This window comes from Macaca mulatta, chromosome 2 (assembly GCF_049350105.2).
Source record: "Macaca mulatta isolate MMU2019108-1 chromosome 2, T2T-MMU8v2.0, whole genome shotgun sequence".
NCBI lineage: Eukaryota > Metazoa > Chordata > Mammalia > Primates > Cercopithecidae > Macaca > Macaca mulatta.
The window spans coordinates 160,496,139-160,520,468 of record NC_133407.1 but is presented as its reverse complement, the minus strand read 5'-3'; the positions used below and the strand labels follow the sequence as shown (position 1 = coordinate 160,520,468).

The 24,330-nt window shown below is 37.3% G+C and overlaps 1 protein-coding gene across 3 annotated transcripts in view; it reads left to right on the top strand.

The window, feature by feature from the left end:
- The window catches only part of SEC22A (SEC22 homolog A, vesicle trafficking protein), a 70,480-nt gene extending 46,365 nt beyond the window's left edge, over positions 1-24,115 (top strand). For 2 of the 3 annotated variants that reach the window (XM_028843388.2, XM_001112957.5), the window contains exons 7-8: positions 10,543-10,608; positions 22,821-23,985. In XM_028843388.2, coding sequence (XP_028699221.1) covers positions 10,543-10,608; positions 22,821-23,021 — 267 coding nt within the window. In that variant the 3' untranslated portion in view covers positions 23,022-23,985. 3 annotated transcript variants of the gene reach the window in all.
- The last annotated feature ends 215 nt before the right edge of the window (positions 24,116-24,330 follow it).

Here is a 24,330-nt window from a genome sequence, read left to right as displayed (position 1 = left end):
AGTTAAAATTCAGACAAGGCTATTGTATTTCACAAAACCAGTTTAAGGGAACAGTAATTTATTTCAGCCACTCAGATCTTATATCCCTCCCCTTCTTGGGCTGATTTCTTTTTTTCTCCTCTGATTTAAAACTTAAAAACTGAGGAAAGTAGTATAAATTACAGCTTTTTGCTTTTGAGATACTGCAACAGGCTAAAGCCTACCTTGTTTCTTAATTGTTCCTTGTCTTCCCTCTGATCAGTAATGTCTCTGGCTCATTGCAATTGATAGAGTTTTAGGTTTCAGAAGAACAATAATCTGATTAATTACCACTTAAGTGTAACTGACTGACAGCTCTGAGATTTCTCAGCCTATTACATTTTTAAAAGACGACTTTACAGACCATGAATATAGATAGAAAATCCTCAACAAAATACTATCAAATTGTATCCAACAATGTGCAAAAATAATTAACACCACAACCAAGTAGAATTTATCCCAGGTATGCAGGGCTAGTCACTATTAGAAGCCAATTAATCCATCACATCAACAGGCTAAAGAAGAAAAATCACATGATCATATCAGTAGGTACAGAAAAAGCATTTGACAAAATCCAAACCCCATACATCATAAAATCTTGGAGCAAACTAGGAATAGAGGGAAACATCCTCAATTTGGTAAACAGCATCTATTGAAAGAACCTACAGCTAACATCATCTTTAATGGTGAGAAACTGATGCTTCCCCCTAAGACTAGGAACAGGGCAAGGATGTCCCTACTTACCACTCTGTCCAACGTCATACTGGAAGTTCTAGTTGATGCAATAAGATGAGAATAGGAAATAAAAGATATACAGATTAGGAAGGGAAAAATAAAGCTGTCTTTGTTTACAGATGATGTGACTGTATAATATTGTTGATTCTTTTTCTATGTAGAATATGCCCCATGTGTGCAGCACCACACCCAGCTGATTTTGTATTTTTAGTAGAGATGGGGTTTCACCATGTTGGTCAGGCTGGTCTCGAACTCCTGACCTCCAGTGATCCACCTGCCTTGACCTCCCAAAGTGCTGGAATTACAGGTGTGAGCCACCTTGTCCAGCCTCACATGCTCTTATCACTCAAGAAATTACAAAGGACCCTGTGTCAACACCAGGGTCAATGACCAAATGGAACAAAACAAAAAAGATCAGATACGGAAACAAGAGTCTCCTAGCATCTTTATTTACAAGGGTTTTAGGAGCTCTTTGTCAGAAATCAGGGGCAGAGGAGAGAAGAAAAATATGTGGAACTCTCTGCTTAATTTTCTGTAGACCTAAAACTGCTCTTAAAAAGTCTATTTTAAAAATCCATCATTAAAACATAGACTTTCTCCATAATAAGAAGTTGGAGGGGCCGGGCGCGGTTGCTCACACCTATAATCCCAGCATTTTGGGAGGCTGAGTCAGGTGGATCACGAGGTCAAGAGATTTAGACCATCCTGCCCAACATGGTGAAACCCCATCTCTACTAAAAATACAAAAATTAGCTGGGTCTGGTGGCGCGCGCCCATAGTCCCAGCTGTTTGGGAGGCTGAGGCAGGAGAATTGCTTGAACATGGAAGGCAAAGTTACAGTGAGCTGAGATCACGCCACTGCACTCAGCCTGACAAAAAAGTGAGACTCTGTCTCAATAAAAAAGAAAAAAAGAAGAAGAAATTGGAGGAAAACTGGAAAGGGAGGAATGTTCTCACTCTGGGCTTTGATATTCTTTAGTTAGGTATTGCTCCACTTGGCAGTTACAGTAGAACCGGTTGTGCCCAGCCCATTCTTAGGAAGCAGTAGATTGGGCCTTCTCTTCCTGTGGAGGGACCGAGCCTTCCCCTGCACACAGGCCAGGTGAGGATATTAGAGTCCCCGCCATAATGGAGCCTGAAATCAGGAATTCATGTTTCAAGGTTACATGTACAAATTTATGCCTTCTCAGAACAATGGCCATTTTGAGAAAGCCAGTGAGAGACAGCCATACCAGGTCCTCTGGCCTAGCACCCACCAGTCCCTGCCAGCTCAGTCCAAGTCTCCTCATCTAGGATAGCTTGGTGGAACAACAATATATTTTAATTTGCATAAAGAAACTCTAGAAAGATAAGAGACTAATGAACATGTTCGGAACTGGACAGATGGAAAATTGGTGGGAACGAGACTTTTGCTGGTATATATTTATATGTATCTTTTATATATTATTTTTAATTTTTGAATCATGAATATTTCACTCACATTTTAAATAATATTTATTAGCACCTGTTATGTAAGCAGAGAAAAAAGACAACTTTTGTTAACTTAATTAGTAGATTTTTAAGCAACAAACATTTCAAGCAAGTAAAGGTAAATATGTTTGTGGGGGAGCCTGAACATTTTGCAGGGCATTGCAACTTCTTCCTGCCCCATGTTAGATTTCAGTTTTCCTAGAAACTTAGAGATTTTTGTTGTTGTTGTTGTTTTTTATTTAAAACAGTTCGTCACAACTATGGTGGTGGAGTGTGAAAGAAGCATGGGGTATAAATTATGAATGGGGAAAAGGTTAGAGTGGTCTTTATTAGTAGGTCATTTATAATTTGGGAACTCTGTGTATAGGCTTGTATGTTTCTGATGGTGGATACAGAATCTTTTCTTTTGTCTTAGACTAAATTACTCCAACATTTCTTACTTAGCTGATTCAAGGAACAGTGAATTGGTTCATATGGGATTCTTAGCTATCTAGAAAATGAGGGCATTGGTACCTGCCTCTGTGTTCCCTTAGCATTTAAAGTCTGTTCAGCCATAACCCACCTGAAGTATTCCACGTACGCTCATTTAGTAGTTGAGGTTCCTGAGAGTGATTCTCAGAGGAGCAAGAAACAACAGAATACAAAGTTGGGGATAATGTAGTCCACAAGTAGTTTGTCACTCATAGGTAGTTTTAAAAGATTTTCCAGCAAATTCTGATCCTCTCACCTAAATGAAAATCAGTACCTTTGCAAATCCACTTGACCAAAAGTAGAAACTCCCGTTGTTCCAGTTATTGAAGACTTTATATCTGCATTGAGTACGATGTTGTGGTAAGTGACGGGTGCTTGGAAATATTTTTCCTTTCCTTTTCCCACTGTGAAGATAAATGAAGGAGCACTATATTAGTGTTAGAATTATCTGCCTTGTAAAGATTCTGTGTCCTAAAAGATGGAATGGATGATAAGTGAACAAAAGGAGAAAATGAAATGTCAGAATGTAAATGGATACAATGATAAACTTAAGAGCTTTAAACCAGATAGGTTCAGGAGTGCAAACTAGAGTAATTTTCCAAGTACATCCTTAGCCCGACTTAACCTGAAAGAAAATACATACAAAATTGGGAACCAGAGGTCTCTTACTTTTAATTTTCCCTTATTGAAGTCTGTTTTATCATTGTTCACAACTTATATTGGATAAAAGATCCTTTTTATCTTCACTAAAGCCATTAGTCTTAAGACATACTCTTAGCCTTCTTTCTGGTTGATCATTACATTTTCATTAGGAATAATCTCAAATGTCACTCTAGATAATTTTTGGTTAGTAAAGGTTGAACTTTCTGAGGTGGTCTGCTCTGAAGACTTGAGTGTAAATCCCAGGACACAGGACTTAAAGTTTTATCTATTTTGAAGTTACCTACAGTGGTGTTACTCATATCACAGTGGTGGTAGGAGAGGGGGAAGGGCAGTACCCCAGATTGAGTGGGCTTACTGCTTCTCTGATACTTGATTTAAGAGCAAAGGACTTATTTGGGAATTATAATTTTAGATCTGACTGAAAATATGTCATGTATTTCCTGAGTGTGAGTAATATATAGACTTTAAAGCTTACTTTTTTAAAGCCATGAATTCTAAACACTCTTTTCGAATGCTAGAAATGGCTGCTACATTTATCTCTAGTATCTTGAGGCTCATTTAAATTTGAGGACCCACATGAATCAGCATTCTTATATATTATTAATGGTGTTTGAAGATTCAGCACAAGTTTGTTTCTTCCAGATTATTAACTGCCTCATAGGGTGATAGCAAGGGATTTATTCAAATATGTAGCACTGAAGTTCTTCTTAGTATCTAAGTTTAGACTGAGGAGGCTTAGGATGGGTATAATTTTTTTTAAGTTCATAAGTTTATTTTGGTGTCCACAGTAATATATAAATTAGAGTATTTTCACTTCCTAACTTTGCTGAGTTTAGAGATGGTAATAAGTTTCTTGTGAATTGATACCTTATGAAGGCATAAACTTGGCTTATATTACATGTATTTCTTTAAGGATCAACCTTGAAATGATTACATTAATTAGGCTAATACCAAACTGAAAGTAATTTGCGTATGGCACATTAGAAAACAAATGGAATCTTCTGATATCTCAGTAGAAATTCTGGCCTGGAAGTTAAAATACCTGGGTCCCATCTGCTAGTAACTAACTTTGTGACCCTACATGGGTTGTTTTACCTTCTTGTATCTCATCTTGCAATTCTGCAAAATGAAGGTTTTAGACTACATAAGCCCAGGGACCATTTCTTAGGTCTTAGGACAGGCAGTCTAAGATTTCTCTGATTCTAAAATTGTTTGTAAAAGCTTCTACAAAGCAGAAGTCATCAACTTGCTTTTATTTCTTATCTTCTTTCCTATAGACTTGTTAATACCTTTTAAAGAAATTATGTCCCTGCTGGCCAGGCACGGTGGCTCACGCTTGTAATCCCAGCACTTTGGGAGGCCGAGGCAGGTGGATCGCGAGGTCAGGAGTTCGAGACCAGCCTGGCCAAGAGACCAGCCTGGCCAATATGGTGAAACCCCATCTCTACTAAAAATATAAAAATTAACTGGGCGCAGTGGCAGGGGCCTGTAATCCCAGTTACTTGGGAGGCTGAGCCAGGAGAATTGCTTGAACCCGGGAGGCGGAGGTTGTAGTGAGCCGAAGATCACGCCATTGCACTCCAGCCTGGGCGACAGAGCAAGACTCCATCTCAAAAAAAAAGAAAAGAAATTATGTCCCTGCTAATACTTAACAGAACTTTTTCATTTATTTAGTGACATATCTATGCTAAGATGTGGTGTCTACTTTCATTCAAAAGAAATAAAAGTATTTTTTCTGATTATATGCTAATTCATTGTTAAAGAATTAGGGGATCATACAAGACAGTGCCGTGAAATAGAAGATAATAAAGATTAAATAACATTAAAAAATGGAGAAAGAAAATAAAAAAGTTATAAATAAATAAAAATAACATAAAAAAGAATTGGGTGAAATGTATAAAGAATAAAATAAAAATTATCCCCAGATTTTCATATAGGCACATATATCCGTTATGTCCTTTTTTTCACTTAATATCAAAAAGTAAATGTTCACTAATTATTATAAACATTTTAATAGTATCCTCCTAATACATTGTATGGCTACTATATGAGGCTTTTGTTTACCTTCATCCTCATCTTTTTTTTTCTTAAAGAGACAGGGTCTCGCTATGTTGGTCAGGTTGGTCTTAAACTCCTGGCCTCAAACAGTTCTCCCATCTTGGCCTCCCAAAGTGCTAAGATTATAGCATGAGCCACTGCCCCTGGCCCCATCCTTATCTTTAAAAGAAAATTTACTTTATTTCTTTTCAGAGCAATACATTGGTACTCTAGTATCCCCTAAAGGTGAATAGTGACATTCATAAAGATTTGTATTGGAACTCCTTACCTCTGCCCTCTTCTTCCCCTCCTCTGCCTTTCTCCCTGTCTCTGTTTCCCCAGCACTGTCTACCCCCACTTTTGTCCCTGCTGCTGTCCTCTGCCCACCTTCCAACCTCTGGCTGTTCCTTCACCTACATTTCATCTGCGCTTCCCTACTGGCTCGTTTCCCTCAGCCCTGCTGTTCTTTAAAAAAACAAAAAAATAACAAAACCAAAAAAGCCTCTTTACATATGCTCTCTTCTGATTTTTTGAGAGAGTAGAATATGTTTGTTGTCTTGTTCCTTTGCCCTCTATTTCTTAGTCTACTATGATGTCTTTTCTACTCCTGTAATTCTCTTAGATATCCACCATTAAGCTCACCAGTGTCCTTTCAGTTGCCAAATACAGCAGCTACTCTTTAGAGTCGAGTCTTATGTACCCTCTCTGCCTCATCTGTCATTATGTTCTTCCTTTTAAACATTTCCTTGTTTAATTTCAAAAAATAAATTTTATTTCAGGAAACATAGACACAAAACACTGTTAATAGTTTAATGTATTTACAGTTTTCTTCTTGACAAATCTCTTATCCGTTCATTTTTGTGAAACCGTTTTCTCCCATTTTGTTTTGTTTTGTTTCCTTGTTTCTCTTCCTATTCCTCAGTTTGTTTAATAGACTTTCTTCCTCCACCTGTCCTTTATATAGTGGCATTCTCCAGTATTCTGTCCTTGGCTTTGTATTCTTCCAACTCCATGCCTTCTTCTTGGTTACTTTCATAATGGCCTTTTTGAAAAAATACACATATATATACATAAACACACACACATGCAGTAAAATATGCACTTGAAAAATTTCAAAGCCTATAAGAGTTGATATTTTTACAGAAAAGTAATTCTCTCCTAATTTTCTTCCTCAGAGTCATCCTTCTAGGGAGATTATGTGCATATGCTAGTATATAGGTATTTATATACTTATGCAATTCTTTAAAAAATTTTTATAGAAATGATAACATACTCAATACTAATTTGCATCTTTTTAAGTCTAAAAATATGTAGGAGATTATTCCACATCAGTACACAGAGACCTATTATATTCTTTTTAGTGGCTGCATGACTGTGTATTAAATATTTGTGTTTTCCTTTCCCTGCACCACATAACATCTTATTTTGAAATAATTCAAACTTACAGAAAAGTTTAAAGAACAGTAGAATTAACATCCACCCCATATACCTACCTACCATTTTCCTTCTTTCTTTCTTTTTTTTTTTTTTTTTTTTACTGAGTCATTTGAAAGTTAACATTGTAGGTATCATCTCAGTTTATTGCAAAATTGAATTCAATATGTATGTCTTAAGGGCTAAGATATTCTTTTACGTAATCATAATCCTCTTAATCACACCAAAGAAATTTAACATTGGTATAGTATTACCTAATAGAAAATCTGTATTCAAATTTCCACAGTTGCCCCCAGAATGTTCTATATAGTGTTTTGTTCCTCTCTCTCATCTAGGAGCTAATCAAGAATTGAGATTTTTACTTGGTTGTCATAGGCCTTTTGTTTAACTAACTACTATTAAAATAGAAGACTGCCAAGTTAGATCTCTGGATCAAACTCTTTCCTGAAGCAGACTGAAATATCTGCTAAATATAATTATTTGGATGTCCCACTAGCAACTCCAGAATAGCATGTCCACAGTGCGCTCAATATTTTCTGCTCTTGAGTTACTTTTCTTCCTATACGCCCAACTTAGTGCATGGTATCATTCAAGCATTGCCTAAACCAGAAGCCTCTGAGTTATCTTAATCTCCTCCCTCTTTGACACAGTACATGTTAATTCCTTTGCCTTTGATTCTCTTCCTACCTTGTCTACCAGGTTCAGCCTTTAAGACCAGCCTTTAAGACCCAGACTTTAAGCTTTACTCCCTTTAGGAAGCCTTCCCTGGCCTTTCTTTTTTCTCTATGCAGAATTAGATGTGTCTCCATTGGGCTCCTTTAGTATCCTCTACACACACCTGTGCCATCAGTTATTACTTTGGGTGGTAATTATTGATTTACGTATCTGCCTTCTTAATTAGAGTGACCTCCTTATTTGATGTGGACTTAACTCTCTTCTTTTTCTTTTTTTTTTTTTTTTGAGACACAGTCTCGCTCTGTCACCCAGGCTGGAGTGCAGTGGCACAACCTTGGCTCACTGCAAGCTCCATCTCCCGGGTTCACGTCATTCTCCTGCCTCAGCCTCCTGAGTAGCTGGGACTACAGGCACCCGCCACCATGCTCAGCTAATTTTTTTGTATTTTTAGTAGAGATGGGTTTTCACCGTGTTAGCCAGGATGGTCTCCATCTCCTGACCTCGCGATCCGCCTGCCTCAGCCTCCCAAAGTGCTGGAATTACAGGCATGAGCCACTGTGCTGGCCGGACTTAACTCTTTTCTGTACTAGGGATAGTAACAAAGTACCTGGCTTGTAAATGCTTAATAAATATTTATTAAATGGAAGAATAGGCTAATAGGCAGTCTTCTCTTTATCAATTAAAGATTTTTCAAATGACGCAGACAGTAACCCCAGGGAGAGAGGAGTTAGTGAATGTTTCTGAGTATTTACTATGTACCAGTTACTTTTCTTTGTATTTGCAAATGTTATTTCACTTAATCTCTACAACTTTAAGCTTTCAAAAGAAGAAATTAAAGTAACTGCCCCAGATTGTAAGTAAAGATTCGAACCCAAGTCTGACTGACTGTAAAAATATGCTTCTAAGTGTTTTAAAGGCATTTAAGGCTAGACGCGGTGGCTCACGCCTGTAATCCCAACATTTTCGGGGGCCAAGGCAGACAGATCACTTGAGGTCAGGAGTTCAAGACCAGCCTGGTCAACATGGTGAAACCCCGCACTCTACTAAAAAATACAAAAATTGGCCAGGCATGGTGGCGGATGCCTGTAATCCCAGATACTTGGGAGGCTGAAGCAGGAGAATTGCATGAACATGGGAAGCAGAGGTTGCAGTGAGCCAAGATCGTGCCACTGCACTCCAGCCTGGGTGATAGAACAAGACTCTGTCTCAAAATAAACAAAGGCTAGGCGTGGTGGCTGACGCCTGTAATCTCAGCACTTTGGGAGGCCGAGGCGGGCAGATCACAAGGTCAGGAGATCGAGACCATCCTGGCTAACACAGTGAAACCCCATCTCTACTAAAAATACAAAAAAAGCTTAGCCAAGCATGGTGGCACGCCCCTGTAATCCCAACTACTTGAGAGTCTGAGGCAGGAGAATCACTTGAACCTGGGAGGCGGAGGTTGCAGTGAGCCAAGATCGCACCGCTGCACTCCAGCCTGGGTGACAGCAATACTCCATCTCATAAATTTAAAAAAAAAAAAAAAAAGGAAAAGAGAAAGAGAAAAAGGGTGATTAAGAGAGTTAGAAAGTCGAAATTTAGAGAAAAAATACAGTATCCAATTGTAGGACAGTAAATTATAGTATATCCCCACAATTAAAGGTTATATAATCATTACAAATTGTGTGGTTGAGGAATATTTACTGTCTTGGGAAAGTGTTTATGATGTAATGTGAAGTACTAAAAAGTAGTATATGAAAGTATCAATCTATTTTTTAAAAGTGTATCTACATACACAGAAAAGACTGGAAGGAAATACATGAAAAGGTTAGAAGTAATTTTCCCAGAGTTGTAGCATTTATAGGTTACATTAATTTCTTTTTTGTATAGGCTGTATTTTCCAGATTCTTTACAATGAACATGAACTTTTATAATCAGAAAAAAGGTCATTTAAAAACTAAAGGACTAAAGAAAAAATAATCAAGCAGAACTTATTTAAAGTTTTAGAATTATTACACTGGAAAGGTTTCATGTTGACCTTCCTTGTCTCTGGGGTGCAACAGGCCTGAGCATCCCAGACAGATGAGTGGTTCCTATTTTAAGATCTTCTCACTAGGATAAGCCAGCTCTCCTCTGCCTTACAGTCTGTTCTGTTGCCCAATAACCAGTGCAAAAGAAATTTTCCCTTTATACTATTTTATGAAGAAATGATAATGAGATACTCTTCTGTGTCTTGTAGAAATTTTCATCGTATAAAGAGATTTTTTTCTCTCTAATATAAGAAAAGGGCCAAATTAATGCTCCTGCCTGGAAGAGAAAAAAAATGTAATGCTCCTGTCCGGACTTTATGTTTTACTGTATAAAAACATTGAAAGAAGTTGATAATATAGATATTTAAGAAGAACCAGAAAGGAATAGGAAAGCATGAGTTGTTACCTGTCTCCATTAGTTTTCTTTGCAGAGACATTCTATGCATGAGGTATCTGTTTTTCCTCTGGGTGGCTGTTTTTCTAGCATAGCATGCAAGACTGATTAGTCTTAATTTTTCTCATTGGGATTTAGCACACTCTAGTGGATAGTAGCTTTTCAGTTTTCACAGTTTTTTAGAAAATCGTATCACATTACTTTATTGGACAATTCGGTGATATACTTACTAGTAGTAAAGTTTGTCAGTATTTGAGTCAAGTAATGACCCTAGTGAGCCAGAGTAACTTTGTCAGCCACTGGGGCGTTGTACATTTGTACGTGATTTTTTTAGTAGTAGGATGAGAGGCTTTTAACAGTATGTCAGAACTTTTCCCCAGTGGTTTTCCTCTTTTGAGTGGAATGAAATTGATGGGGGTGGCCAAAATGTAGAGGAACACTTTTACCTCTACCTCACACTCTTTAGGCCTTAGAATGTGCTTTATGTTTTCATTTTAGGACTCTTGAGAATTTTTATATACCAGTGTGTGACAATTTTGACTGTGTGTAAACATTGTTATAGCCTATCTTGATGGATTGTTTCTGGAAATGGGCTCCCACCAGAAACAAAAATAATCTTTTATTTTGCTTTTGCAGAGTGATGGTGATGATTTTAATTACATCATTGCATTTTTCCTTGGAACAGCAGCCTGCCTTTACCAGGTAGGTTTTCTTCCATTTTAAAGAAACACTTTCCATTATTGTTTATTTCAGGTATCAATTCTAACAATTGATTGTGCATTTTAAATAAATTATTAAAACTCTGAGTTATTTGCTTCTCTTTTAATTTGAGCCTCTTTTAACTTTGTGACCTACATCTCCATTTTGAGTGGACATAGATCCCAGTGAACCTGATGTTAACCTTTTTCCTGTGCTGAGGCTTCAGTGGTGGTATGTCATCTGCCTGTGGTAGTAAAGACCACTCCTAGGCTGGGTGTGGTGACTCATGCCTGTAATCCCAGTACTTTGGGAGGCCGAGCTGGGCACACTTGAGGTCAGGAGTTCAAGGCCAGCATGGTAAAACCTTGCCTCTACTCCTCTACTAAAAATACAAAAATTAGCCAGGCATGGTGATGCATGCCTGTAGTCCCAGCTACTTGGGAGGCTGAGACAGGAGAATTGCTTGAACCCAGGAGGTGGAGGTTGCAGTGAGCCGAGATCACGCCACTGCACTCCAGTCTGGGCAACAGAGCAAGGCTACATCTCAAAAAAAAAAAAAAAAAAGACTACCAGATTTTCTGGTGTTTGATCATTCAGCTTCCAGGTTCTGCTTATACTCTAGGCTGAGGATTTTGTATTTGGGGGGAAGTTTTTGAATAGAGAGTGGCACAGCAAAAGCAGGATTTTCTGATTCAATTTAGCAGTAATGAATAGAATGGACTATAAGAGCAGAGAGACTGGAAGCAAGGAAATGGTTTGAAATTATTACTACAGGTAGAAAGTAATGCAAGCTAACATCGTAATGGCAATGAGGATAGAAAAAAATAGATATTGAGAAGGAAGACTCACTGGGACTTGAAGACTATGAAACTTAAGGAGGGAAGAGATTTTCACCTGGGTGACATGGAGACTGATAGTCACATTTCCAAGGCCAGAGGAGGCACACATTTGTAGGAAAGGAAGTTACCGGTTACCCAAATGCAAGAATGTCTTTGTTAAAACATGTTACAGCAAGCAAGGCATTTTGACCTAACTTTTTTTATAAGTGACACATTTTTCTAGCTTGAATTAAAAAAAATTAAGAGTCAGAACTGCAAATATAAGACTACCTAAAGTTCAGTGGACGTCTTTGGGGACATATTTTGAATATATGTATTTGACTTTTACATAAAGACATTAGACATTTTAGTTCCAGTGGCCCCATTTTTTAAAACTGCTTGATTTTTTTTTTTTTTAAACGGAGTCTGGAGTGCAGTGGCGCAATCTCGGCTCACTGCAAGCTCCACCTCCGGGGTTCACACCATTCTCCTGCCTCACCCTCCCGAGTAGCCAGGACTACAGGCACCTGCCACCATACCCAGCTAGTTTTTTTGATTTTTAGTAGAGATGGGATTTCACCATGTTAGCCAGGATGGTCTCGATATCCTGACCCCATGATCCGCCCTCCTTGGCCTCCCAAAGTGCTAGGATTACAGGCATGAGCCACCGCGCCCAGCCAAAAAATTGCTTGATTTTCTTAACCATTTATATTATCTTCAGAAATTTTCTGTCAAATCTGACATTTAATAATGAATGACATTTCATGCAGGAAATGTGAAAACTTATATTTGTTAATGTCACATAGTCTTTAATTTTATGAAATATTGTATATATTTTTTTCTTTTCTTTTTTTTTTTCTGAGACAGAGTCTTGCTCTGTCACCCAGGCTGGAGTGCAGTGGTGCAATCTCGGCTCACTGCAAGCTCCGCCTCCCGGGTTCAGGCCATTCTCCTGCCTCAGCCTCCCAAGTAGCTGGGACTACAGGCACCCGTCACCACGCCCAGCTATTTTTTTTTTTTTTTTTGTATTTTTAGTAGAGATGGGGTTTCACCGTGTTAGCCAGGATGGTCTCAATCTCCTGACCTCGAGATCCACCCGCCTCGGCCTCCCAAAGTGCTGGGATTACAGGCGTGAGCCACCGTGCCTGGCCTCTTGTATTTTCTATTTTAATTTCTATCGTATCACAAAAGGGATAATATCTCTCTTCTTTTCTTTTTTTTTTTTTTTTTTTTTTTTGAGACAGAGTCTTGCTGTGTCACCCAGGCTGGAGTGCAGTGGGGCAATCTTGGCTCACTGCAAGCTCCGCCTCCTGGGTTCACACCATTCTCCTGCCTTAGCCTCGCGAGTAGCTGGGACTACAGGCGCCCGCCACCACGCCCGGCTAATTTTTTATATTTTTAGTAGAGATGGAGTTTCACCATATTAGCCAGGATGGTCTCGGTCTCCTGACCTCATGATTTGCCCGCCTCCGCCTCCCAAAAAGTGCTGGGATTACAGGCGTGAGCCACTGCTCCCGGCTAATATCTCATTTTTTAAAGTGAGAAAACTGAGGCAGTTTCAGTACTGTTCTGAGATCACATAGTCAGAAAGCAGTAGAGTCAGGACTTAACTCTGGGTCTCTGATTTTGAGTATTGTGTTCTGTCTACTATATCATGCTGTCTCTAGGCAAAATTCCTAATTCGTGTAATTTTTATAATGTAATAAACTCAGTTTTATAACTATACACATGATCTCATTTGATTTTTATCTAAAACTGTGAGGTATTAGCTTTAATATAATTTTATAAATAATCATTCTTGTAAAATATAAGTTTTGGTTGCTTTGTCTTAAGTAATTGTAAATGCTTAGTAATAATGGCAGAATGTATTGAGCTCTTATTTTGTGTTAAGCCTTTTATATTCATTGTACCATTAAATCCTCACAAAAAGGAGGATATACCATTATATCCTCCTCACTGAGGTATAGACAGTTCTTATAGCTTATTAGTGACTTGAACCCAGATCTCTGTGACTTCAGAGCACTTGACTACCAGGCTGTAGATATGCACGCCTCTGTTACATTTGCCAGAACAGCCTCAGGTAGTTTTGAGAGTTGCCTCATGGTAGAGTGGTGTCACTCAGGTGTTCTTTTACTTGAGAGAATTAAATAAATTCATGTTTTAAAAAAGAGAAGAAGAAAACTAATTTCCTTCACATTGAAAGGTATGAAACTTCCTGCTTTCTAAATATGATGAGCAGGGTGATAATAATGCTGTTTTTCCCCCCACAGTAAAACTTAAGTAATTATGTTTTACCATATAACGTGCTCTGTCTCCAGTTGTCAGGATATTTTTAAATCCTCTTTAGATCAGATCTGAAAAGCCATTACTACATTGTTTGTCACCTTTTTCATCAGGATGCAGGTGCTTATGGAAGCCCAAAGCTCAGCCCGATAGGATTAATCTTGATATGGAACATTTCAAATAGAGCAAAGGATCAGTGAAGAAACTAGAGACTATTCCTGTTCCTTCAGTGTTTTACTTTGAAAACTTGAAACTTACCGAAAAGTTGAAAAACCAGTATGCTTAGAGTCATCAATTGTTAACATCTTGCAACACCTTCTTTATCTCACTCCCTCTTTATATGTGTGTGCGCATGGCGTGTATAAACAGACCATCCCCGACTGGAACTTTTTTAACTTTATAATGAAGCAAAAGTGATATGCATTCAGTAGAAGCTATGTTTCAGGTACTCACATGACCATGCTGGTTTTCAGCACACTATTCAATAAATTATAGGAGACAATGAACATATTTTAATAAAACAGGCTTTGTATTAGATGATTTTGCCCAACTGTAGGCCAAAGTTTTGAGCGTGTTTAAGGTAGGCTAGGCTAAGCTATGATGTTTGGTAGGTTAATTGTATTAAATACATTTTTAACTTAGGATATTTTCAACTTATAATGACTATATCAGGATGTGACCCTATCATAAGCCAAGGAGCTTCTGTTGTTATTTGTAAAGTAAGTTTCAGACATATGTGTATGGGTAAAGTTTTTCTAATTAAACTTTTTATTTTGGGATAATTGCAGATTTACATGGCGTTGCAAGAGAGATCTTATGTACTCTTTACCTGGTTTCCCCCAATGTTATCATCTTGCAAAACTATGTAAAACAGTATCACAACCAGAGTATTGGTACTGATATAGTCAAGATACAGAACATTCCTCTCCCCACAGGGATCCCTCATGGAAGCCATATCCACTTCCTTAATCTAACCCCTCCTTAATCTCTGGCAATTACTAACAAGTTCTCCATTTCTAGAATTTTCTCATTTTAAGGACATTATATAAATGAAATTATATAGTATATAACTGGCATAGTTCAGAATGCTATAAGAAAATACCATAGATTGGGTGGCTTAAACAACAGATGTTTCTTTCTCATGGTTCTGGAATCTGGGAAGTCCAAGTTCCAGATACTGGCAGATCACGTTCTTGCTGAGGGCCCTTTTCCTGGCTTGCATAAGGCTGCCTTCTTAGTATATCCTCACACAGAGAAAGTGCTGAAATCTCTTCCTCCTCTTACATGGTCATTGATTCCATTATGGGGGCTCCGCCCTCATGACTTTGTCTAAACCTAATTACCTCCCAAAGGCCCCAGCTCCTAATACCATCACATTAGGGATTAAGGGCTTCAACATTTGAATTTAGAGAGGACACAAACATTTAGTCCGTAACAGTAACCTTTTGTGGTATGCATTTTGTTGTTGTTGTTGTTGTTGTTTGTTTGTTTATTCGGGGGACGGAGTCTTGCTCTGTCACCCAAGCTGGAGTGCAGTGGCCAAATCTTGGCTCACTGCAACCTCCGCCTCCTGGGTTCAAGCAGTTCTCCTGCCTCAGCATCCTGAGTAGCTGGGATTACAGGCATGTGCCACCATGCTTGGCTAATTTTGGTATTTTTAGTAGCGATGGGGTTTCACCATGTTGGTCAGGCTGGTCTTGAACTTCTGACCTCGTGATCTGCCCACCTCAGCCTCCCAAAGTGCTGGGATTACAGACATGAGCCAGATAGGCATTTTTTTCACTCAGCATAATTCTCTGGAGATTGAGCCAAGTTGTTGCATAATCAATTATTTGTTGCTTTTTATTGCTGAGTAGTATTCCATGAGATGTATCAATGATTTGTTCCTTTTTTTTTTTTTAAAGACAGGGTCTTGCTCTGTCACCTAGGCTAGAGTGCAGTAGTGCAATCATAGCCTCACTGCAGCTTTGAACTGGGCTCAAACTCCTGAGTAGATAGGACTATAGGTGTGTGCCACCACACCCAGCTAATTCTCTAATTTGTTTTTGTAGAGATGGGGTCTTGCTATGTTGCCCAGGCTGGTCTTGGACTCCTGGCCTTAAACAATCCTCCCACCTCGGCCCCTACAAAGCTCTAGGGTTATAGGTGTGAGCCACAACATCCAGCTTCATTTACTTATTGAAGGATATCTGAGTTGTTTTAAAATATTGGCTATTATAAAACTGCTATAAACATTTATGTGGAGGTTTTTGTGCAGACATAAGTCTTCACTTCTTTGGGATAAATGCCTAGGAGTACAATTGCCAGGTTATGTGGTAGTTTTATTAAGAAACTGAAAAACTGTTTTCCAGAGTAGCTGTACCATTTTACATTCCCTCCAGCAATGTGTGAGTGATCTAGTTTCTCTGCATCCTCACCAACATTTGGTATTGTCACTATTTTTTATTTTAGCCACTCTTGTGTGGTGATAGCTCATTGTGGTTTTAACTTGCATTGTTTAACATCATTAGCTAATGATGCTAAACATTGTTTCATGTGTTTTTCATTTGTATATTATCTTCAGTGAAATGTCTACATCTTTTTATTTTTTATTTATTTATTTATTTTTTTTAAGACAGAGTCTCGCTCTGTCACCCAGGCTGAAGTGCAATGGCATGCTCTTGGCTCACTGCAACCTCTGCCTCCCGGGTTTAAGCGATTCTTCTGCCTTAGCCTCCTGAGTAGCTAGGATTACAGGCACCCGCCATCATGCCCAGCTAATTTTTTGTTTTTTGTTTTGTAGAGATGGGGTTTCACCATGTTGACCAGGCTGGTCTTGAACTCCTAACCTCAGGTGATCCACCCACCTCGGCCTCCCAAAGTGCTAGGATTATAGGCGTGAGCCACCGTGTCCGGCCTTGCTTGTTTTCTAATTGGATTATTTGTTTTTTCACTGTTTTTCTTAGAGTTTTTCATACAATTGACCCTTTATATTTGTGGGTTCTGCATTCGTGGATTAAACCAACCATGAATTGAAAATACTTGGAAAAATATTGCATCCATACTAAACATGTACAGACTTTTATTTTTTGTCATTCCCTAAAGAATATAGTATAATAGCATTTACATTGTACTAGGTATTAAAAGTAATCTAGAGATTATTTAAAGTATACAATAGGATGTGGATAAGAGTTAAATGCAAATATTGTGCCATTTTATGTCAGAGACTTGAACATCCACAAATGTTGATATCTGAGGGAGGTCCTGAAACCTATGGATACTGGGGACAGCTATATATTCTAGATATTAATCCTTTGTCAGAAAGGAAGTGTGCAGATATCCTTTCCCAGTCTATGTTTAAAAAAAAAATAGTTTCAGATCAGTCTGTATCTTGTCTTTTCATCCTCTTAACAGGGTTCTTCACAGAAAAAAGTTTTTAATTTTGATAAAGTTCAGTTGATCAATTTTTCCTTTTATTGTTCATGCTTGTGGTGGTCAAGTCTAAGAGCTCTTTGCCTAACCGAAGTTTCTCTACTATGTTTTTTCTAGACGTTTTATTACAGTTTTATATTTTACATTTGTGATCCATTTTGAGTTAATTTTTGTATGAGATGTGAGACTTAGATAGCTTAAATCAAGGTTCCTTTGTCTATATTGTTCCAGCACCATCTATGGCAAAGGCAATTTTTTTTTCCTCCATTAAATTGCTTTTACACCTTTGTAAAAAATCAGCTGGACATACTTGTGTGAGATCATTTCCGGGTTCTGTATTTTGTTGCATTGATTTTTTTGTCTATCCTTCCACCAGTACGACAACATAGTATTGATTACTGTAGCAGTATAATAGGTCATAAATTTTCTTAGTAGTTATAGAACTATTCAAATTATGTTTCATGTTGAGTGAATTTATGGTAGTTTGTGTTTTTTGAGGAAATGGTCCATGTTATCTAAGTTATCAAACTTATATGTTTACAGTTGGTTGTAGTATTCTCTTATTGGCCTTTTGATGTCTGCAGGGTCTGTAGTGATATCCCCTGTTTCATTCCTGATAATGGTAATTTGCATGTTCTGTCTTTTTCTTTGTCAGTCTTACTTGTTAATTTTATTGATCTTTTCAAGAGCCAGATCTTTGTTTCTTTGTTTTTTCCTGCTGTTTTTCTGGTTTCAATTTTATTGATTTCTGCTTTTATCTTTACTATTTTCTTCCATATGCCTGCTTTGCATTTATTTTGTTCTTTTTCTAGGTTCTTGAAGTAGGCGCTTACATGATTGGTTTGAGAATTTTCTTTTTTATAATGTATGCACTAACTCCTAAAGATTTCCATCTTAGCACTTCTTTAGCTGTATTCCATAAATTTGGTATGTTTTATTTTCATTTTCTCTTAATAATTTTTAAAATTTCCTTAAGACTTCCTCTTTGACCTGTGGATTATTTAGAATTGCATTGTTTCTCTTCTAAATGTTTGAAGATTTTCTTGTTATCTTACCATTACTGATTTCTAGTATGATTCCATTGTGATCAGAGAACACACATTGTGTGATTTCACTTCTTTTAAATTTGTTGAGGTGTCTTTTATGGCCCCAAAGTATGGTCTGTCTTGTTACATGTTCCATAGCCACTTCAACAGAATGTGTATTCTGCTGTTATTGGGTGAGTGTGTTCTGTAAATGTTTAGATCGTGTTGCTTGGTATTTTCAAGTTCTATATTCTTGCTGATTTTCTGTCTAGTGTTATACCAGTTGGCTAGAAAAGAGTATTGGATTATAGATTTTTCCATTTTGTATTTCAGTTCTATTGCTTCATGTATTTTGTAGCTATGTTGTTTTGTTCGTACACATTTAGGATTGCTGTGTCTTCTTGGTGGATGGGCCCATTTATCATTATATATGTTCCTCTCTGTCCCCATTTATTTTCTTTGCTTTGAAATATTTTGATATTTATCTGGTATCAATATAGACACTTTTGCTTTCTTTTGATTACTGTTTATGTGATATATCCTTTCCCATCCTTTACTTTTAACTTTCCTATGTTATTTAAAGAGAGTTTCTGACAGACAGCATAGAGTTGATTCATGTTTTTTAATCCACCCTGCCAATCTCTGTCTTTTCATTGCTGTACTTAAGTCATTTATAGTTAATGTAATTATGGATATGTTAGGGCTTATTTTTTGTTTTTTTTCATTTTTATTTTTTTTTTCTTTATTTTCCTGTGGGTTACTTTAACATTTTAAAAGAATTCCATTTCAGTTTATCTGTGGTATTTTTTAGTATATCTATTTGTGTAGCTTTTTAAATGATTGCTGTAGGCATCACGTAATACATACTTAACTCTTTATGGTCTTCTGGTGTCGACATTTTACTAGTTCAAGACACCTTATCTCCCTAGATGTGTTTTTGCTCTCCCCTATTTATAATTGGCTCAGATATTTCCTCCACATATATTTAGAACCACATCAGCCAGTGTTATAATGATTTTTGTTTTAACCATCAAACATAATTTGGAAAACTCAAGAGGAAAATGAAAACCTATTGTATTTACCCATATTTTTGCATACCATGTCCTTTTTTCTTTCCCCACATTTCAAGATTCCATCTTATTGTTTTCTTTCTATTTAGAGAGCTTCCTCTAACCATTCTTTTATGGTAGATCTGCTAGCAACAAATTATCTTAATCTTTCATCTGATAAATGTTTTTATTTTCCTTTTATTCCTAAAGGATATTTTTGTTGAATACAGAATTCTGAATTTGGCAGCATTTTTTTCTTTCAGCCCTTGAGAAATGTTCTACTTTTTTTCTGGCTTCTGTGGTTTCTGATGAGAATCCCACTGTCTTGTTACTGATGAGAAATGAATTATCTTATTACTGTCAAGTGAAGATGGATGTCCAGAGTCCCACGTGTTCTCCACTGATACCACAGTAAGAGGGTAGAGGAGGGATTCATTGCCATCTAGTGAGAACGAAAGTCCTGGCTTCTACCTGCCGTCTCTGAAGCCGCGCTGAAGGGTTAGAACATCTGCTTACAATGTTCTAGGCTCTCAACATTTGATGGTGTGGGTATGGGTGGGTCACAGGTTTTTTTGTGTGATGTTTGGCTAGAGTATAATAGTTACTGTTTAAAAGTTTTCTGTCTTGCTAAGGTGCCGCTTTCCTGGTCTTTTACCAGAGAGAGCAAGATCTTACTGAGTTACTGAGGGGTTTTTTTTTGTTGTTGGTTGGTTGTTTTGATATGCATGCATTGGCGTTTCTAGTTGCCGGCTTCTTCAGCTCCAAGTCTGGGATATATGAAGCAAAAAAGAAAACTCAGAGAACCTACCACTGTGTCATTCTTGGATCTCAAGATCCTTTATTTGTCTGCTTTTCCTCCACAGTTCAGTCTTCTTATGCTTGTTTTACATATAATGTCCAGTGTTTTTATTTATACTTAGTGGGAGAAATAGGGAAAAGTGTGTCTGCTCCATCTTCCCAGAAACAGAAGTCCCTGAGCAGTTGTTTTTAAAGTAAGATACAGACATGATATTTTTTACCTTAAAATACATCATGATGTATCTTCTGAGAACACAGATATCTTTCTACATAGCCAGGACTTCATATCACGTCTAAAAATTTAACATTGATAAAATGTTATCTAATATAGGATTCCTATTCAGATTATTTCAGTTGTCTCCAAAATGTTTTCTTTGGTTATATTTCCCCGATCCAGGATTATGCATTTCATTTGATTGTCGTGTAGTTTTTGGTCTGTGATACAGTCTCCCAGCCTTTTTGTTGTTGTTCTGTTTTATTTTGGTTTTGTCTTTCATAACACTGACTTTTTTAAGGGTTCAGGCAAGTACCATATAGAATGACCCACAATCTGGATTAGTCTCTGTTCCTCGTGATTAGATTAAGGTGAAATATTCTGGCAACAGTGCTATATGGGTTGAATATCTCTTGTTGCTTCAGTCAGGAAACATGATAAGTTTAATCATTTGGTTAAGATGGTGTCTACCAGATCCCCATTGCAAAGATATCTTTTTCTTCTTTGTAATAAGTATTATGTGGGGTAGAGACCCATTATTTTAAAAAGCCCTGGAAAACCATGAATTAAATATATATATATATATATATTTTTTTTAAATTACTGGAAAAGCTAGCTCATTTTTACAGTAGCATTCCAAGCAATAAGTATAGATAAAAACTGGAAATATAAAATCACCATTAAGCGAACACCACAGTAATCATTGTTGCAGGCAAGAATCATTAATGGATACTAAAATTAATGGGCAAAAGTATGATGAGATAAGATATTCACATAATCTCAACTCCCTGCCCCAAAGACAATAATTGCAAAGAGAATAGATACCACCTTATTAAGTGATCTAATTTAACATGTAGTAACATGTATTGCATATCACCTCTGTGGTATTCTTGCCAAAATTGTATAACCTCATTTCAATCTTGACAAAACATCAGACACACCCAAGTTGAGGGACATTCCTACAACATAACTGATTACTACTCTTCAGGACTGTCAAGGACATGAAACTTTTTTTTGTTTAAAAAAGATGGAGGAGCTGTTACAGATTGGAATAGACATGACAACTAATGCAATACAGAATCCCAGATTAGATTCTGGACCAGAAATCTAGTGGGACAGTTGGCAAAATCTGAATAAAGTCTGTAGATTAGCTAAGAGTATCGAATCAATGTTCATCTCCTGGTTTGATGAGGATACTATGATTGCATGATGATTACATGATTACATGATGATTATACTATGATTAAATAAGAGGATAACTGGGAACAGGGTGAAGAGTATACAGGAACTATTTTTGCATCTATAAGTCTAAAATTATTTCAAAAGAAAAAGCTATTTTTTTCTATTTCTTCAATCTTATATGATGAAAATCACTGATAAATACTTCCAATTCATTTTGCTTGGATAGCAGTCTTCTTCTTAAGTAAACAGTCCAAATTTATATAAGAACTAAACATATTTAACAGAACATTTCCACATTCTTTCTGCATTATAACAGACACTGGAATGTCCTTCCCATTCTGAAGCCTGGATACAGTTCCCCAGAGAGACCTGGGCCTCTCTCCTTAGACTTTGTGATTCCTACACTTACCAGGTTGTGAGTTTTAGACATCTTCTAGAAAACAGTTTATTCACTCAACACATTGAGCACTTACTGTGTCCCAGGCACTGTTCTGGGCACTGGAGATAAATGAGGAAATAACAGTAAAAAATCTCACCCCTCATGAAACATAGATTCTATTGAAAGCCTATGGATGACAAACAAAATAAGCACATTTCTCAAGTATGTTTATAGTATGTTGTGGAGAAAAATAAAGCAGTAAAGGGTGAATGTGAGGATAAGCAGGGGCGGTGAGGGGGAGTACTTTCTTTACTGTTTCATCTAAAATAGCACCCACTATCATTCTTATCATTCTCTATCCCTTTTTCCTGCTATCTCTTTTTCAAGACATAACTATTTGATATTACGTATTTAAAATACATCTATAATTTTTCTCCATTAAAATTTAATATCTATATGAGCAAGGGCTTTGTTTTACTCACAACTGAAGAACAATGCCTGACTTGTAGCAGGCCCTCAGTAAATATTTGTTGAGTGAATTCTCCCTCAAATGTTCAGTCAGATGCTGTACCTAGCATAGTTCCTTGTGTTCACTGGGGGACTAGTAAAATGTTGTGGATTTCATTAATACTCAGACTCAGGTTATATAAGAGTCCATTTTGTAGAATAGCTTGTATGCACTTTTTGTATTTTCCTGGGTGAGAATGGAACCCCTGCAGACCCTGGGAATGCTTCTTAGTTGCCTGTCACCATGGGGAATTTGCCCAGTCTGTTTACAAGGGAATCATTCCATTGCACTTCCATTTAAAATATGATACAAAATGCTTTTCTTCTGAAAAATGAAAAACGTAAGAGGAAAAGTCTATGTCCCTTTCAAACTGTGGAACTTTCATAGCTGAATGTCTTAGATATATGCTACATTATCTTATCCCTAGATAAAAAAATAACCTTATCCATTCTTGTATTTTACTCTCTGGCCTGTTACAATTTTATATTAGAAATACCTGTTTCTTTTCCTGTAACACTAATCATCTTTCATTTTTATATTTTGAACAGTGTTATTTACTTGTCTACTACACCGGCTGGAGGAATGTCAAATCTTTTTTGACTTTTGGCTTAATATGTCTATGCAACATGTATCTCTATGAACTGCGCAACCTCTGGCAGCTTTTCTTTCATGTGACTGTGGGAGCATTTGTTACACTACAGATCTGGCTAAGGCAAGCCCAGGGCAAGGCTCCCGATTATGATGTCTGACACCATCCTTCAGATCTATTGCCTTGGCTTCAGGGGGAAAAGGAGGGAACATATCATAACTGCCACTGTGATGAAGAAGCTGTTCCCCACAAAGGAGAAGCTCTGCTTTCTTTCTCTCCAACTTTCCTTTTTTAAAATCAGCATGGCGTGCCTGTGAGCATGGAAGACCTTCTAGGAAAAGTCCTCAGAAGAATGCTGGCCATGAGATTATCATTCAGAGGAGAAGATTTCTCTCTTCAAGGCCGTAACAGTGGAAGAACAGTCGTATGCCATTGGAAGACTTGGCCAGCCGTCCTGAATCCTTCCTGAAGAGTTCAGAAAATAGATGTGGTATTGCTCTGAGGACCAGGCAGGAGGAACTCTACAGTCTGAGTTTGCCTTTGTGAGGCATTAGTATAGACCAAATAAAAAGCTGCAGAAATTGGAAAGTTTATGTTTTAAATAAATGACTGTGATAAATATCAGATTTTACATTGTTGCAATGTGCAAATATTTTCTTTGCTTTGAAATATTTTGATATTTATCTGGTATCAATATAGACATCAGATTTGCACATTTATGGTACTAAGAGTTTATAAAGTCCAAGATGGTGTGAAATTGGTTCTTTTTACTTTTATATTTTTGCTTGAATCTTAACTCTGGAAATCACCTGATGTAGAAGAAGGCTGTGATGAGCTCGTCTCTGGAACATCACAAGTATTGAAAATACAGTAATGGATGTTTCCTTTCTAATCCATGTTTATTGTTTCTTTTGAAATCACGTCTAAAAACTATGACTCATTAGACTATAGCTGTTGTTTCCCAAACTTCAGTCTCTTGAGTACTACTTGTATTATTTTCTTAATATTTATCTTTTATATTTTAAAGTTTTTTTAAAAAACGAATCCTGCTCCAAGTGGAAAACCAGTATCCGTTTGCCGTAAATAAAAGGTAACCACAAAATAAATAAGACGAACACAAAAAATGTTTTTCAGTTCTAGCTAGAAACTAATGCCTAGAAAGGCTCCGAATCTTAGGCTCGCGCTTTGTGGCAGTGAGGGAGATGTTACCAGCACCAGCATGAGGCACTGTCTCTGGAATAGTCAGAGGATGAAAGGAAACTGTAAAGGGAATGACGTTCTCATTGTGATTCAGCATTATTCTGTGTTGTGCACCACTTAAAGACATCTTGTTTGCCACCAGTGGCATGGGTCCTGCACTATGGAAATGCTTGACTGTACTAAGAATCAGAAGGTAGCTTTCCTAGCAACTCATTATTTTATGGCTTTGAGGAATTAAGCCCCTAGTATCTGAGATAACTTACTTGCTT